The sequence below is a fragment of the Chiloscyllium punctatum genome, chromosome 14, assembly GCF_047496795.1.
Source record: "Chiloscyllium punctatum isolate Juve2018m chromosome 14, sChiPun1.3, whole genome shotgun sequence".
Lineage (NCBI taxonomy): Eukaryota > Metazoa > Chordata > Chondrichthyes > Orectolobiformes > Hemiscylliidae > Chiloscyllium > Chiloscyllium punctatum.
The window spans coordinates 32,649,470-32,666,882 of record NC_092752.1 but is presented as its reverse complement, the minus strand read 5'-3'; the positions used below and the strand labels follow the sequence as shown (position 1 = coordinate 32,666,882).

The following is a 17,413-nucleotide window of genomic DNA, read 5'->3' as shown; positions in this document are numbered from 1 at the left end:
TCTGATTGTAGAATTGCAGGTTGAAGACATCTACTCTGTTGAAATTTTGGGCGGGGCAACAAGAATTCCAGCAGTGAAAGAAAGAATTGCCAATTTTTTTCTCAAAGGTTTGAGCACAACTCTTAATGCAGATGAAGCTGTAGCACGAGGTTGTGCACTGCAGGTAAATATTTGGCCAGAATTTTGATCCTGTATAAACTGGTGAGAGGCGATTTCCCTTTGCCCTTTGCCTCTAAACAGTAGCCATCTTTTTTTATTCTGAATCCTTTACATTGTTACTGTATCATGTTGTTTTCAATTATGTTGTTTTAGCAATGGAACAAATGGCATAAGTTTTACAATATAAACAGTAATTCACAGACTTGCCAAAATGTGCACGTTTTGGAATAAACTTGAATTAAAATTTCAACTAACCTGTTTAGCAAAGTTAGGAAATACTTTAAGCTACCAAGCATTTACAATCTGGGAGTAACACTCAGTCAAGATAAAATGGTATTTATCACTTACATGGCTTGAAAATCCTCTTCAGGAGAATTATGCATGTGGTTCCTATCTGTTTTAAGTTGATAAGGGGGTGTCTATCAACAGCGCTTTAGTGCAGTTCAAACCATGAATGTGTGTAATCATTCCAGCTTACAATAAGTCTTTTCTCATTCGAAAAAGCTCAAATCTACAATGAGTAATATTTGAATAACCTATACAGAAAAGGATCCGAATCAACTGCTAAGTGTTAATTAATTGATATTGCATAACAAGAAAAGGTATAGTCTGATGTTATGGAACTAGGATAGAGACCAATAATGGTCTGATGTCAAATTTGGTTATTTATGTCCCCCATAGGAATGGATATACAACTTGCTATTTTGCCAAATTACCTCCTGTAGTTTTTCTAATTGTATACCAAGAGCTTTCTACTTCTACAATATTTCCAGAAGCTTAGGGTTAAACCGAAGAAGGTTACCTCCGATTACAACAGGATCTTGATCAGATGGGCCAGTAGGCTGAGAAGTGGCAGATGGAGTTTAATTTAGATAAATGTGAGTTGCTGCATCTTGGGAAAGCAAATCTTAGGACTTAGGGCAAGGTCCTAGAGGGTGTTGCTGAACAAAGACCTTGGAGTGCAGGTTCATAGCTCCTTGAAAGTGGAATCGCAGGTAGATAGGATAATGAAGGTGTTTGGTATGCTTTCCTTTATTGGCCAGAGTATTGAGTACAGGAGTTGGGAGGTAGAGTTGCAGCTGTACAGGACATTAATTGATTAGGCCACTGTTGGAATATTGCATGCAATTCTGGTCTCCTTCCTATCAGAAAGATGTTGTGAAACTTGAAAGGGTTAAGAAAAGATTTACAAGGATGTTGCCAGGGTTGGATTATTTGGATTATTTGAGAGTTTGAAAAGGCTAGGTCTGTTTTCCCTGGAGTGTCGGAGGCTGAGGGGTGACTTTATAGAGGTTTATAAAATCATTATGGGCATGGGTAGGATAAGTAGACAGTCTTTTCCCTGGGGTGGGGGGTGGGGGGAGTCCAGAAGTAGAGGACATAGGTTTAGGGTGAGGGGGAAAAAGATGAGACCTAAGGGGCAACTCTTTCATGTAGAGGGTGGTACATACATGGAATGAGCTGCCAGAGGAAGTGGTGGAGACTAGTACAATTGCAGCATTTAAAAGGCATCTGGATGGGTATTTGAATATGATGGATTTGGACGGATATGGGCCAGGTACTGGCAGGTAGGATGTCTTGTCAGCATGAATGAGTTGGACCGAAAGGTCTGTTGCTGTGCTGTACATCTCAATGACCACATGACTCTAAGTTGCATGTTTTGTTTTAAGATTTGAGAATTGAGTTTTCAAACTTAGTCTTCGGAAGATGTAATATGCTTTTCATATTGTAAATTTTTCTTCTCCACCCTACCTTTACCCAGTGTGCAATTCTGTCACCGGCATTTAAAGTGCGTGAGTTTTCCATCACAGATGTGGTTCCTTTTCCAATCACTCTAAAATGGAAGTCTGCAACTGAAGGTGTGGGGTAAGTCATTCGTGTATGAAGTACCTGTGTTTTAACAATTTTAACATTGTTCCCTGTAGTAATTCTTAGTGCTGTCATTTTCTTGTGTGGAGGGCATTATTTAAGTTGAGTGGTGATATCAGAATTGATGGACCCTGCAGTGTGAGAAACCCAATTTTAGATGCTTGTTTATCTCCACTCCTCTTCATCTCACTCAACTTAAACAGCATACAATCTTGTGATTGTGCCAAAAATCACAACATATGATTGACTAACCACCTAATTAGGTTCTGAATGTGTATATTACAGCATTGCAAATATTGCCACAATCTATTATTATTCACTACAGTTTGCTGTTCTTTAATATTCAGGTTTTTTTCCCCAAATCTGATCCCTTTTCAAAATCTCCAATTTCTCTAGCATACAGCATCACATCCTCTACTTGATTATATTAGTGTAAAGTATTTTTTGGTTAGGTTTCTAGTTAACTTTCAACTCTTGCTGGTGTTTCCGTAGAAAATAGACTGGACATCCAAAATAGTTTTGTGCCACGTGATAGTACCAATGGCTAATTCTATAGCGCTTTTAACTACATAGAAAACAGATAACAAGCCTGCATGGACAAATTTGATTTTGCACTGTCAAAGTGCAAACCAAGCAAAACTAACATGGAATAACCTTGGCATTCTGAGTAAAAACCATAAGAACTGCGGATTTTGTAAATCAGAAACCAGCTGCTGGAAAAGCTCAGCAGGTTTGGCAGCATCTGTGAAGAGAAATCAAAGGTAGCATTTTGGGTCCAGTGACCCTTAATCAGAACTGATGGTAGCTGGAAAAATATTGGTTTATATGCAGCAGATAGGATGGAGGAGAGGGGATAAGGAGTAAACAATAGAGCACAAAGAGAGAGAAGAACAATTCAACAGATAAAGGAGTCAGTAGTGATCTGGCTAGGTAAGTGAATAGCTGTTAATGGAGACTTAGTGGCTAGCGATCGTGTGTAATGGCAGACTGTGATAACGAGGCCTGGTGTGTGTGTGTGGTGGGGGGCTAGGACATGGAGTTCACCTCCTATAATTCTTGAACTCCTATATTGAGTCCCCAAGTGGAAAATGTGTTCTTTCAGTTTGAACTGAGCTTCCCTGGAGCACTGCACTGGATGCTCAGGGTCATTTTTTTTTTGTAGGCAGTACATAGATGTTCTGGCAAAAGATTGCCCAGGCCATGCTTCATTTCCCCAGTGTAGAGGAGACCATGTTGTGAGCAATGAATGCAGTGGACTAGATTCTGAAGTGCTGCTTTGCCTGGAAGATGTGTTTGGACCCATGGATACTGAGAACATGTTACAACATTGGCAATTGCAGCAGGAGATGCTGTGGAGTAGTGTTAGGAGTGAAGGAAGAGTGGACCAGGGTGTCCCGGGGGAACACTCCCTGCAGAAGGTGGGCAAGGAGGGGAATATCTGTCTCACTGGAGGTGCTGAGAATGGCAACTGATGATCTGGATGTGGATGCTGGTTGGGATGGTAGGTAAGGACAAGGGCAGCCCTATAGCTGTTTGAAGAGGGTGTGAGGGCTCTTAGCATTCTGAACTTTAGATGTACCTATAGCATAGCACACATTTGTTCTCAAATTAATCCCAATAGAACATATTTGGCGTTCAAGCAAGTACCGTTGTCTTTGTTGCCATGCAACACTGCTGAATATGTATCGACGTCTTGTACTGTGTGGCTATGCTATTTAAATTGAATACAAGCAGGTAGATAGGCAAAACAACTTTTACCAGTTCTAGGATATGAGCCATTGTGCACTCTGGGGTTTTTTGTTTCCATTTTATGTAAGGACTAAACATGAGAATATATTACAGATGTATGATGAAAAGAAGTATATCCTGTATGATTTTCTTGAATATTACAAAACTAGAATGTAGGTGTGCAAGTGGTGAACTGTGCCATCACCCAGTTCTTCAAACCAGAAAGTCCTGTGAACTGGAGATCCCAGCAACACCACAAAAAATACAAATGTGCTCACTGATCAGATTTGAATTCAGTGAAAACTGTTACTAATCTGGTGCCAATTTGCAAAATGCAGCATTCCTTTTTGAAATCTATGAACTATCAATTGATGCATAAGACCTTACAATGACCTCACTTTGAAAATCAGGTGAAACTGTATTATCATCTTGACAGACTATGGGATGGTATGGGGTGGCACTGTGTGTTTTCCCTGAATATTAATGCACATAATAAGACAGTTTTGAATGCTGATACCTTTTACACTTATTTTAAAAGTGCCAGAGTTACAACATTAAATATCAGTGCTATCAGTCTGAAATAATTGCAAAAGAACTGCCTGCAATCACTCTTTAAATAATAGGCTTTTTTGATTTTATTGCTATCCAAAATACAAAGATCAAGTGATAATGCAAGTTGTACTAAATCTAAAATGAAGACCAGGTAAATGATTCTGGGTTTTAAACATAGCATGTTAATGCAAAATCAAGGAAATTATTTTGAATTGTTAGACTGCACATGAAATATTTATAGTTCTAGACACCCATTAAGGGAAGGATATCAAAGTCATGGAAAGGTTGCAGTAAAGTTATCACTACAAGTTGCTTGTTCCAGTTTCTGAAATGTGACCAAATATTAACATGCTGCTACATTTCTAAACAACTCAGTGAGAGCAGATAATATCTTAAAGTTTTAGTGAGCATTAAATTTAGTTATTTTATAAATTGTTTCTGAATGTATGAATTCTTTGACAGAGAGTGTGAAGTTTTCAGCAAAAACCATCCAGCACCATTCTCCAAAGTCATTACTTTCTACAAAAAAGAGCCTTTTGACCTGGATGCATATTACAGTAATCCACGGGAAATTTTATATCCCGATTCCAGAATAGGTAAGGCAATTGTTTCGTCTCTAACCATGAAAATGTTTCTAAAGCAAGTGTTCATGCTGTTAATCTTAAAGCACTTTAAACTGAATTCAGGATATTCCGCAGATACTCTTTTGACTATTTGTAAATAAGGTGGAGGTAGTTATTTATGTTTGTTATGAACAACAGTTTAACTATGATGCATATCCTAAATGGACAGAAGAATGCAATTTGTGACAGTTGGGGACAGTTGACTGATTCTAGAGGTCAAATAGCTTGTTAATATAGTGTTGACATTAGGATGCTGTCTGAATTGTTAAGAAACTCTTCTCTGGGTTGTCCTTCTGAAGAAAACCAGTGCTATAATGAGTTGATAATGTACTTGACTTGCAGGGCAGGTACCTAACCCAATGTCAGTCTTTTGGTTTAACTTTCCTAATTGATGAATATAGTATAGATACCCAAGATGTCAATGGTCATTTCCCTCCCAATCAACTTCCGGCTGGAGGTCAGCCTTTCGGTTTGTCATGTTGAGGACTGTGTCTTGGCCTCTTCTAAGCATCTACGTAGATAAAGGGGTACACAGGGTACTATCTTGCCAAATTTCTAGCTGTTAATGCTGAAGACTCTGAAATGTCAGGCTTATCTATGCATTTCCCAAAAGAGAAAACAGTTTTTTTTCTGCTGTGCTATGCATAAAATATTTCCATACTTATTCTGGAATCTATAATTAAAGGATTAGATAAGATTAGATTTCATACAGTATAGAAACAGGCACTTTGGCCCAATAAGTCCACCCTATGAAGAGTAACCCACCCAGACTTACTTCCCTACCCTATGTTCACCCCTGACTAATGCACCTAATACTATGGGCAACTTAGCATGGCCAATTCTCTGAACCTGCTGGATTGTGGAAGTAAACTGGAGTGCCCGGAGGAAAAGCACGCAGACACAAGGAGAATATGCAAACTCTACACAGTCGCCAAAGTGTGAATCAAACCAGAGTCTCTGGCGCTGTGAGGCAGCAGTGCTCACCACTGAGCCACCATGCCACTCATACGGTCCAAACAGTCTCATTTCTTACAGCTTCTCACTGTCCGTGTGCAATCCCACTCCCCCATCCACTTGGAAAGGAAATCTCCTTGCTAACCAATTTCAAATTAGCTAAGATATGCCATGCTTCACAAATTTCTTGTTCTGTAAAGTGATTATAAATCAAGTCTGGGGAAATATGACTAGGCATCTAGGAAGTGGCAGAGGATTGGAAGAAGTGTTTGCTGATTCTATAACTAAGTAACTACATGTGTGCTCAATTTGGAATGCTTGTGTGCAGAATTTCAAAGACTATCACATAGACTTTACGTGTGATGCCTTGCAGAAGTAAGTATGTGATTTTGACCTCTGGTTCAGTGGTAGGGAGTTGGGGGAAGAATCTCCTCCTCTCCTGAGTAGTGGGTCACCCATTTAAGGCGCAAGATTTTTTTTTGATGGATCTGTGGAATTGTTTACCACAGAGGGGTGTTAAGTCAGGTTCAAGGATAAGATAAATGGACAGATTTTAATTAAGGGAATCAAAGTTTGTAGGTAAAGTGCAGGTGAGATTGATCAGATCAGTCATAATTTGAGTGGCAGATTGGATTTGAAGGGCTTTAGGCTACTTGAGATATGGTAAGGGAAAGCCAGGGGACCATAGTCTGGTGAGCTTGATGTCACTGCAGGGTAAGTTGTTCTGAGGGACACTATTTTGCATGTATTTGGAAAGGTGAAGACTGACTAGGGATAGTCAACATGGCTTTATGCTTGGGTAATCCTGTCTCATTTAACGCAATTGAATGGCATTTAATTTAGATAAATGAGGTGTTGCATTTTGTTAGGCAAATCAGGGCAGGACTTATACACTTAATGGTAAGGTCCTCTGAGTGTTGTCGAATAAAGAGACCTTGCAGGTTCATATTTCCTTGAAGGTGGAGTCACAGGTAGATAGGGTAGTGAAGATGACATTTGGTTTGCTTGCCTCTATTGGTCAGTGCATTGAGTATGAGTTGGGAAGTCACGTTGTGGTTGTATAGGACATTGGTCAGGAAGGATGCAGAAAAGATTTACAAGGATATTGCTGGGATTGGAGGTTTTGAGCTATAGGAGTAGGCTGGGGCTTCTTACCCTGGAGCATTGGAAGGCTGAGGGCTGCCCTTACCGAAGTTTATTAAAACGTGAGGGACATGGATAGAGTGAATAGCCAAGATCTTTTCTTCCCAGGAAAGTCCAAATCTAGAGAAAATGTTTTAAAGTAAGAAGGGAAAGATTTTAAAAAGGACGTAAGAGTAACTTATTCATGCAGAGGGTGGTGTGTGTATGGCATGAGCTGCCAGAGGAAGTGTGGAGGCTGGTTCAATTGCAACAATTAAAAGGCATCTGAATAGGTATATGAATAAGAATGGTTAAAAGGGATAAAGGCCAAATATTGGCAAATGGACCTAGATTAATTTAAGATATCTGGTTGGCATGGACGAGTTGGATCAAAAGCTCTATGTACAGCTCTATGACTGAATTACCTACTCCGACTCCTCCCCAATCGTATGGTCTCATAATGTGTTAACTCTACTGAAATGATGTGATCGCTGTTGATTGGCATTCCCTTCCTGCAAATCATGTCATTCGGATACTCATTCTTTTGCAGGACTGCTCATTTCTAGGCTGTTGAATACATGTTCATCCAATTAAAACAACCAGTTATTCATGGACTTTAACACTTGTCAGCTGTCCAATCATCTGCATCCATCTTGAGGCTAATATTGTGGCTTATTATTTTTCCTTACCCTTCAACTGTCCCAACCCAAAATAATTTTTACTTTTAATTTTGCTCCCTCTGTTTACCATCTTAATTGTCTTGTTTTTTGATGTTCTCTCTGACAAGTCCTTGATCGCTAAAATATTATTACCCTTCAGACTGCAATACCTTTTTACTATCATTCAGCTTGTCAAGTAGCTCCACATTCCTGGGACCTGTTCTTCAACACAGCTTCATCATGCAGTCTGAGTTAGCTACCATGCACCAAGCATCACATTTTTACGTTTGCATGGAGCTAATCGGTCTTTTAATCCTGTATTGGGATTTCACATTCAGAAGTCACCTTTACATGTTTCCCTATCTGGATGTGGTTATCAGTGATATTTTTTCCCTAAAGCTTTAGTCTCAGCAATATTTGCTTTCATATCTAAATCAGAGACAGCATTGAAAAGCTGTCTTTCATATCGTGCCTATTGTTTCTGTACATCTTGTGTTCTATTTATCAAAGGTTTACCAGGTCCATCGGGATTATCATCTGTCTTTCTAATCAACTTTTCTCTAAGCTTTCATTTGCCTTCAAAAGGTTGCACGATTCGATAATTCTCAAATGAAACAAACTTTATTTAACTGTAATTTTCTTCCAGTGAAGATGTGTATATTGTCTCGCACACCATTCTGGTAAGCCTCGTAAACTTTCAGGTAATTTTCTCAGGATATTGGTGTGGAGGGTGGTGGTGACTGTAGATTTTTGTTTATATCACTTTATAAGGTCCCAATGACTGTAAAATTCACTTTGAAATTCACTGTGAAAGGCAATCAAATTCACTTCTCTCAAAACAATAATGAGCAAGAGGACACATCACCAAAAGAAAGCTGTCGTCTTATTTGTATGTCAAATTGATAGCCTGTTGACCTACACCTAGTTCAATTATCTCCATTCATATCTGCATTTTTATATGTTGTGTAGGTTTGCTTGCTGAGCTTAGGTTTGATATCCAGACGTTCCATTACCTGGCTAGGTAACATCATCAGTGGCGACCTCCAAGTGGAGCGAAGCTGTTGTCTCCTGATCTCTATTTATATCTTTCTCCTGGATGTGGTTCCTGGGGTTTGTGGTGATGTCATTTCCTATTCATTTTCTGCAGGATTGATAGCTGGCATCTGGATCTATGTGTTTGTTTATGGCGTTGTGGTTGGAGTGCCAGGCCTCTAGGAATTCTCTGGCATGTCTTTGCTTAGCCTGTCCCAGGATAGATGTGTTGTCCCAGTCGAAATGGTGGTTTTTTTCATCTGTGTGTAGGGCTAGGAGGGAGAGAGGGTTGTCTTTTTGTGGCTAGCTGGTGTTCGTGTATCCTGGTGGCTAACTTTCTTCCTGTTTGTCCTATGTAGTGTTTGTGGCAATCCTTGCATGGAATTTTGTAGATGACGTTGGTTTTGTCCATGGGTTGTACTGGGTCCTTTTTATTAGCTTTTGTTTGAGTGTTGCTCGGTTTGTGTGCTACTAGGATTGTGTGCTGCCACGACAAGCAGACCAAACACAGCCAGAAACCCTAACCACCTTACCATACGTCAAAAGTTTCAGAAATGACAGCCAAACTACTAAGACCCCTCTGAATCCTAGTAGCACACAAACCCACCAATACTCTCAAACAAAAACTAACAAACTTAAAAGACCCAGTACAACACTTGGACAAAACCAACGTCATCTACAAAATTCCATGCAAGGACTGCCACAAACACTACGTAGGACAAACAGGAAGAAAGTTAGCCACCAGGATACACTAACACCAGCGAGCCACAAAAAGACACTACCCTCTCTCCCCCGCACACGGATGAAAAAAAACACCATTTTGACTGGGGCAACACATCTATCCTGGGACAGGCTAAGCAAAGACATGCCAGAGAATTCCTAGAGGCCTGGCACTCCAACCACAATGCCGTAAACAAGCACATATATAGATACCATCTATCAACCCCTAAGAAAATGAACAGGAAATGACATCACCACAAACTCCAGGAACCCCATCCAGGAGAAAGATATAAATAGAAAGCAGGAGAAAACAGCTTCGCTTCACTTGGAGGTCGCCACTGATGTTACCTAGCTAAGTAATGAAATATCTGGATATCAAACCTACAGCTCAGTGAGCAAACCCACACCCTAAGCCTCAACCTGACCTACAAACCTTGTAAAAAATTTTTATATGTATGATAGGACCAAGGGGTAACTAGGGAAAAGAGAGGTCCACTCAATGACAAATTTGTATGGTGCCAAAGGAAGTGGGTGAGGTCTTTTTTAATGAGTACTTTTCATCAGTCTTTACCAAGGTGAAAGACATAGGTGATAAGTTTGGAGAAGTGTTTGTTGCTAATGTAAGGCATGTTGATATGAAGGAGGAGGTGTGTTCAGTGACTTGAAAAACATTTTAAAGTTGCCCAGCCTGGTGGGATCTATTCCAGAATCCTGAAAGAGGCAAGGGAGGAGGTTGCTGGGCCCTCGAAGACTGGACAATAGCCAATATTATTCCTTTCCTTAGGAAGGGCAACAGGGATAATGAGGAAAGTAGAGGCTTGTGAACTTTACAGCAGTAGTAGGGAAATTATTGGAGAAGATGCAGCATTTACTTTTAGAGAAGAATGGACTTATTAGGGATAGTCAACATGGCTTTATGCAGGAGTTCTTGTCTCACTTGATTTTTTTTTTGAGGAAGTGACAAAGTTGATTGACAGCATCAACTGCCTTATCTCAATGTGGACCTCTGGAAGCATTTGATAAAAGTTCCTCGTGGTAGGCTGGTCCAGAAAACCAAATTGCGTGGAATCCATGTTGAGTCGGCAAGTTGGAAACAAAATTGGCTTGGCCGTAGATTGAGGTAGTTGTGGAGGTCTGTGACCAATGGTGTTCCAAAAGGTCGGTGCTGGGACCTTTTGTTTGTAATAAAAATATAAATGACTTGGTTCAAAATGTTGGTAATCTGGTGAGTAAGTTTGCAGATGACGTGAAAATTGGTGGAGTTGTGGATAGTGAGGAAGGATATTAAAGGATATAGATCTGCTAAAATGTTGGGTGGAGAAAACGGCATAGTATTTAATATGGACATGTGACATAATGCATTTTGGGAGGCCAAATGCAAGTCGATAGTATGCAGTAAATGGCTGAACACTTAAGAGCATTGACATACAGAGAGATCTTTTGGGGTCCAAGTTCATAGCTCCTTGAAAGTGATGGCACAAATACATAACGTGGTAAAGAAGGTGCACTGTTGGCAAGTCATGTTGCAACTGTATAAGATCTTCCATAACTCTGCTGCACCATATGGAGGCTTTGGAGAAGGCGTGGAAGAAGTTTACTAGGATGTTTCTTGGATTGGAGTATGTCAACTGTAAAGAGAGGTTGGACAAATTTTGGATTTTTCTAGTTTGTCAGAGACTACCTTGATAAACATACATTAAATTGAGGCATGGAAAAAGTGATCTCAGTCTCTCACAGGGTGGCAATATCAAATACTAGGAGTAATAAGTTTAAGGTTGCGATGAGGAGAGGTGGAATTTTTAGAGGAGAAGGTGCCTAGAGTGCTGTGCCAGTGGAGGTATCACAAATCCATCTGTTTTCAAAGTTGAGTTGAAATTGGATTTCTTCCAAACATTTAAGATTTCTAGTCTTTGTATTTTCTGAAATCTACTGTAGTGTTTACATGGGCTGTATGTTTACGTTAACTCCTGCATGAAGATGTACTTTCACCCAGTAGCGTTAAAATATTTTTGCTGCACAAACTGAAAGTATTTGAGATTCATGTTAATTGTTTTCAAAATCTGAGCTATTTCCTCAAACGCCTAATATTTTATTAAATAGTTTGTTTGTGAACGGCATTCTGCTTATTGCACTGCAATAGGATGACTATTTTCCATCTATTGTCCTAAAACTGCCAGCATAAAAGCATCATAGCCAAATCAAAACCCATCCTTAACTGACCTCTACGAAAAGCCCTTCCGTCAGGAGTTGGAGTTGTGGTGAGGTTTGAAAAGCTTTGTATTTCTTTCTTAGCATGGTACTGTGGCTAACCTTGGAATTACTTGCACCTCCAGTACCACTTTGAAATCAGTCAGACTAAAAATGGAATTTGAAGTTTTTCTGATATGAAAGCTTTGGCACTCACTGTCTCAATCAGCTGACAGTTTATATCATATACATGTACAAGCCTGGATTCATTCCTTCTCTTGATTTCAGTATTGTTTAACCACTTCTGCACGTACAACTTGTACTTCTCTTAAGGATTGAGGTTCTATATTCAATGGCAGATAATTAACAAAGCACATTCAAAAATTTTTAAATTGTAAATAATGGGTTTTTTGGTCTCACTAATGTTTTCCATTTTTGTACTGTATCTACTTGTAGACTTTCCAAATTGTCAATTAATACTGTGATCTTCAGCCAATTCTGGGTTATGTACTTTAGAATGAAAATGAACTAACCCATAAGTAACCCGTTCTTTACTTAATTACATTACCACTTGTTTTGATTCAGGTCGGTTTACTATTCAAAATGTAATTCCTCAAAGTGATGGTGAAAATTCGAAAGTCAAAGTCAAAGTTAGAGTCAATATACATGGTATTTTCAACGTCTCCAGTGCATCACTGATTGAGAAACAGAAACCAGATGGAAGTCAGGTTGAAGATGTTCCGATGGAAACTGATCAACCCTCTCGTGGCACAACAAATGCAAAAACCGATGATCAGGTATAGTATACAAAATAGTGAACATGTTAAATCCTAAACTTGTAGTCTTTCAAATTCCAGGGTACGTGTTGCTGTCATTTTGGTGCTTTGTTCCTGGAAATTTCATTTGATAGAAACCCATTTAAGCAAAAGTGTAGCAATGATCATTTCTTTTTTAGTATTATGTATGTTAAATGATTTGCATTAATGGGTAGTTGAGTCTTGAGTCTGTCTGTTTCTTTACATTGGCTTGCTGTCCCAGTGTCATAACAAACTAAGTAAGCCTCACTATTACTGGAGTTGCAGCATAATTAAAGTGGAATATCTATGACACCCTCGATTTCTGAATTTTTCCTGATGAAGCTTTGTGAATAACAGAACTTGAACACCAAGTTTGTATCTTAAACAAAAATGAGCAGTTTGTTATTAATCTAGCTTTAGCACAGCAAAGCTTAGCAACAATGTAAACTAATTAATGTCTAATTAGAATCAGTTGTCCTTGATCGTAAATCTCTCTCACACTCTCAACAGCTCCCAGCAGACTCTAGATGATTGATTTTTTTTAAACTAGAATTCTTAGAACATTCAACAATTCTTTAAATGGATAGCAAACTAGGGAGACTAAAATCAATGCACCTTCAGAACACATGGCCTTCTGTTCAAACAAAAGATCAAAAGTCTGTTTAATCTGAGGTTTCTCTTTTTCAGAGTAGTTTAATTGGCTCACAGCATGGCCTCCCCTTAATTAACCAGTGCAACATCCAAGCAGCTACCAAGTCCTTGAGTATAACATATCCTACTGCTGAATCATCTGCAGTGTTCTTCAAACAATGATTTTAAACTGCAGTTATCTTTCCAAGCCACTTCCTAAGTGCAAACATTAGTTTGTTCTCTTTTTAAAATGAAAGTTGCTGTTTAAAGTTCAATTCACAACTTTGGCCCAAGGTTCCAAACCAAAAAATGAGAAAAATAAAGGAAAACAAAAGTGGTGGTCTAACATTTTTCCAGTTGCTACCCAAATACTTGTCAGCATAATATTCCCCATGATGGTATTGCAGTTGATGTAATTTTGTTTTGCTGTGTCATTCCTGATATAAATGTACAGTTTTAGCATGGATTATTGAATTGTGACTGTGGGGTTTATCTTCCACCCACCCCCCTGCTCTCTTCCTGCAGTTCAGAAGCATTGAAGCTAAATGAGGTGCTCAAACCCCTCCACACAATAAAGACTAGAGGAATGGACATAGCCCCCACTTCTGAGCTGAGACACTGATCTCTGTGCCATATTGTAAATGAAACAATAGCGTCATCTGAACTAGTTTTTAAAAATTCTACTTTTACACATTATTTATAATTTATTGTAAAGTTTTTTTTCAGGGGTGGGAGCAGAAGAGGAGAGTAGAGGTTAACCTATAAGACAGCCTGGTTTCATAAAGTCCTAGAATTGTACAACACGGAAACAGACTCTTAGTCCAACTCCTCCACATGGACCAGATATCCTAAATTAATCTAGTCCCATTTGCTAGCATTTGGTGCATATCTCTTTAATCCCTTCTTCCTTAAATATTGTAATTGTACCAACCTTCACCACTTTCTGTGGCAGCTCATTCTGTATATGCACCACCCTGCATTTAAAAGTAACCCAGTGTGTCCCTTTTATATCTTTCCCCCTCATCTTTAAGTCTATGCCTTCTAGTTTTGGATTGCCTTACCCGAGAGAAAAGACCTTGGCTATTCACCATATCCATGCCCCTCATGATTTTATAAACTTCTGTAAGATTGTCCACCAGGCTGTGATGTTACTGGTAAAATAGCCCCAGCCTATTCAGCCTCTCCCTATAGCTCAAACCCTCCAACCTTGGCAACCAGGAACAAATCCACCATGAGATTGGACACTTGCAAGGGAGCGCACATCTGTGAATAGACTGTTTTCAATTGGAGAACAGGCAGTGCAAAGTCTCAGTTGCCATATCTTCATCAATGTCACCACTGTTACTGGTCCACCCTCTTCAGTGGACTGCTGGTAAACAGTTTGCCTGCCCCAAATATCACAACTTTGGGTTACAGATATGATGAGTTTGTGAAAGGTGATTTTACCAATACAAATTCAGGTGACGGGCTAATTCATGTCTAGCTATGATCTTGTAACTGTTACTGGAAAGCTTAAAATGACAGTGATTCAGTGGAGCAAGGGATAACATTTTTCCTTTGAGTTCATTGGATCGTGGTTTCAAACCTGCTAACTTATACATTTGGAGAGTAATCTGTTTAAATGGAAAAGACCATTCTGTGATTGAGAGAATAACTTTGCAGCACTTGGGAGCCATCTTGTTATATTGGTGATGGTTCTGAAAGAATTGGTATTTGAGCTGTACAGGGTTCTGCTCAGACTGTCACAGCGTGTGGCTGAAAAATCAGTTTGACTCTGACACAATCTCCTGATGCAAGCATGTCTTCCTCCCATTTGTTAGGACTAATTAATATAAGTCTGTGCAACCTGTATGGAGCTATTGAGATCTAATAAAATAAATCTTCATGGCCCATCATCACCATAGACAATTGAATAGAGTAACAAAGGAAGGAGGATTAGTAGTGCCATTATCACAACAGCACAAGCCATCAGTGTTTCATACTTTGGCATCATATCATTTTGCAATATGTGCCATCTTGACTGAGTTTGACAATTGGAAAGAATAAGAAGGCATATCAGAAAATCAGATTTCTGAAAATTAAGCATACACGAAGATAATCATAGTACAGGCTATCTCTTTGCCTTATGTTGAGAGTTATATTATTTTAAATAAAATCAGGTTAATATTTGAGCATTAATAGGCGATTTTGCATTATAATACTGCCACCTTTCTTTTATTGAAATTACATTGTTTGCACTTCCAGTAGTGAGTAGTCAGCCACTTTCTTGGAGTGCATTTTTACCAATGTACTTTCAGTACTTTGCAATTGTTTTCAATATTAATGCAAATTGATATGTACTTTACATTAAGGGTTATATGCAAGTTGATCAGGAAGAAGTGCATTCACAACAAAAAGACCAACCTGAAGAGCAGAATGAAGCCTGTCAGGCACCACGCACTGATAATGAAGAAAAAGTTGGTAAAACCATATATATTACACAAAAAGTTTTCCAGTTTCTATAATTTGTGTTTCATAACTACTTTAATTTTCTGCAGAATGATCCAGCTGTAGAAAATAAACAAGATGATAACACAAAACCCAAAATAAAAGTGAAGAGTGTGGACTTGCTGATCCAAAGTGATCTGCCCCAACAGCTTAGTCAGGATCTCCTCAACAGCTATGTTGAAATAGAGGTATGTACGACATTGAATAAATGGATTATCCAGAATCTTGCATAACCTTTCTGCATAATATCTGCTGTGTAAAGTTATAACAATGTTTTTCACCTGGATATGGTTATGGTCATCTTATAATTGCTCTGAAAGCTGGCATGAGGATCATCTTGAAGTGTTGCAGGTTTAATGAAACGTAGTGGTGTGTTAAGCCATTTCAGAAGGTAAAGTGTCAGTCATGCTAACATGGGATTTAAGTCACATAAGTCAAACTGGGTAAGAGTAACAGCTTTCCTTTTCTAAAAGATATGTGCACTCAGTATTTCCCACAAGTCTTACTGTTTCATGTTCATTCTTAGGCTCAGCATCACTGGCAGAAGTAAGCCTCTAAAGTGAAAGGTGAGGGGGTGGGTGTATGGTGGTGGATGGTAAAGGTGCAAACAGGAAGATCTGCTACAGGTGAGAGGAAGCATGTGCTGATGGTAGAGGTGGGCATTGTACTGGGTGGAGGTGGTGGCATGGTGGAGAGTTTGAGATTGGAGTGGGACATGGGCAAGGGAAGTGAGTCTCTTTCACAATAAGTAGTTTTGCCTGTGGAAGTGGCAAGCAGGCAAGCTATTCCCAAGCAAGCAAACGCAGAGAACCCAGCCTAACCTTTGTTTCATTTTACTGGAGTTTTTTTTTTGTAAACACAACTTCCACTAAAATTACTTTCTTGAGATTTATAAGCACACATTGTACAGAACTTCTGCTTTGGTACAGGTTTTGCATAAAAAGAATAAATCCTAATTTATCTTATTTCACAGGGTAAGATGATTATGCAGGACAAGTTAGAAAAAGAAAGAAATGATGCCAAAAATGCTGTTGAAGAATACGTGTATGAGGTCAGAGACAAGCTTTATGGAATTTATGAAAAATTCATCAGTGAAGCAGTAAGTAGTTTATTCCAAACAATTGTGGAAACGATTGATTCATATCATCTTTTACATTGAATTATTTTAGTCTGGCATATGAACTGAAGCATAGTGTCAAATATGCATTCTGGTTACCTCTGAATATTGGCAGATATCTGGGGGTGTTTTGCCTTTTTTGGCTTTATAGCTGGGTGATAAGGTGACGAAAATCAGAGCAGAATTAAAATGCATAATGTTTTGAATAAGTACGTAGCTGGAACTTTTCCTTTCTGACACTTTCCTGTTTCCGTGCTGCAGGCATTATTGCTTTCCTGCAAGCAGTTTCTGAAAGTATAAGTAATAGCATCTTTATTTACATTCAGTAGTAATAATTGACCTGATGGAAGAGGCAGCATCTTCAAATCAAATTTGCCTTCAGTGGCACACAGGCTTCTACTTCCAGCATTGATGAGTGAATATTATTTAAGCAGGAATAGTCACACTTTCATCACCCTAACCAAAAAGCATTGAGATCTATTAATTGAGGATGTTTCGTAGTCTGTAGTTTTCTACTTGCTTGTTAAAATCATTTGGCATAAAGATAGTTTAACTGGCCTTCTGTGTTCTTGTCTGGCAGTAACCAAATAGGCTTGTCACTTCCTACTGGAGGTTTTTATCGTGGAGGTGCGAAAAACTGTTGTAAATACTAGAACTGGTAGATAGTACAAATGCAAAACAAAAGACTTCACTTCAGTACATTGTCATGGAAATTAAATCGACTTGACTCAAATGCTAGCAAGAGCAACGAAAAAGTTTATTTTGGACTCTGCAGAG

The 17,413-nt window shown here is 39.0% G+C and overlaps 1 protein-coding gene across 1 annotated transcript in view; it reads left to right on the top strand.

Annotated features, from left to right (window-relative positions):
- The window catches only part of LOC140485716 (heat shock 70 kDa protein 4L-like), a 58,912-nt gene that overhangs the window by 29,394 nt on the left and 12,105 nt on the right, over positions 1 to 17,413 (top strand). Inside the window, exons 9-15 of the mRNA XM_072584171.1 lie at positions 12 to 163; positions 1,922 to 2,025; positions 4,771 to 4,904; positions 12,191 to 12,402; positions 15,384 to 15,488; positions 15,570 to 15,707; positions 16,493 to 16,618. Of these exons, the coding sequence (XP_072440272.1) occupies positions 12 to 163; positions 1,922 to 2,025; positions 4,771 to 4,904; positions 12,191 to 12,402; positions 15,384 to 15,488; positions 15,570 to 15,707; positions 16,493 to 16,618 (971 nt within the window). The remainder of the gene's footprint in view (positions 1 to 11; positions 164 to 1,921; positions 2,026 to 4,770; positions 4,905 to 12,190; positions 12,403 to 15,383; positions 15,489 to 15,569; positions 15,708 to 16,492; positions 16,619 to 17,413) is intronic.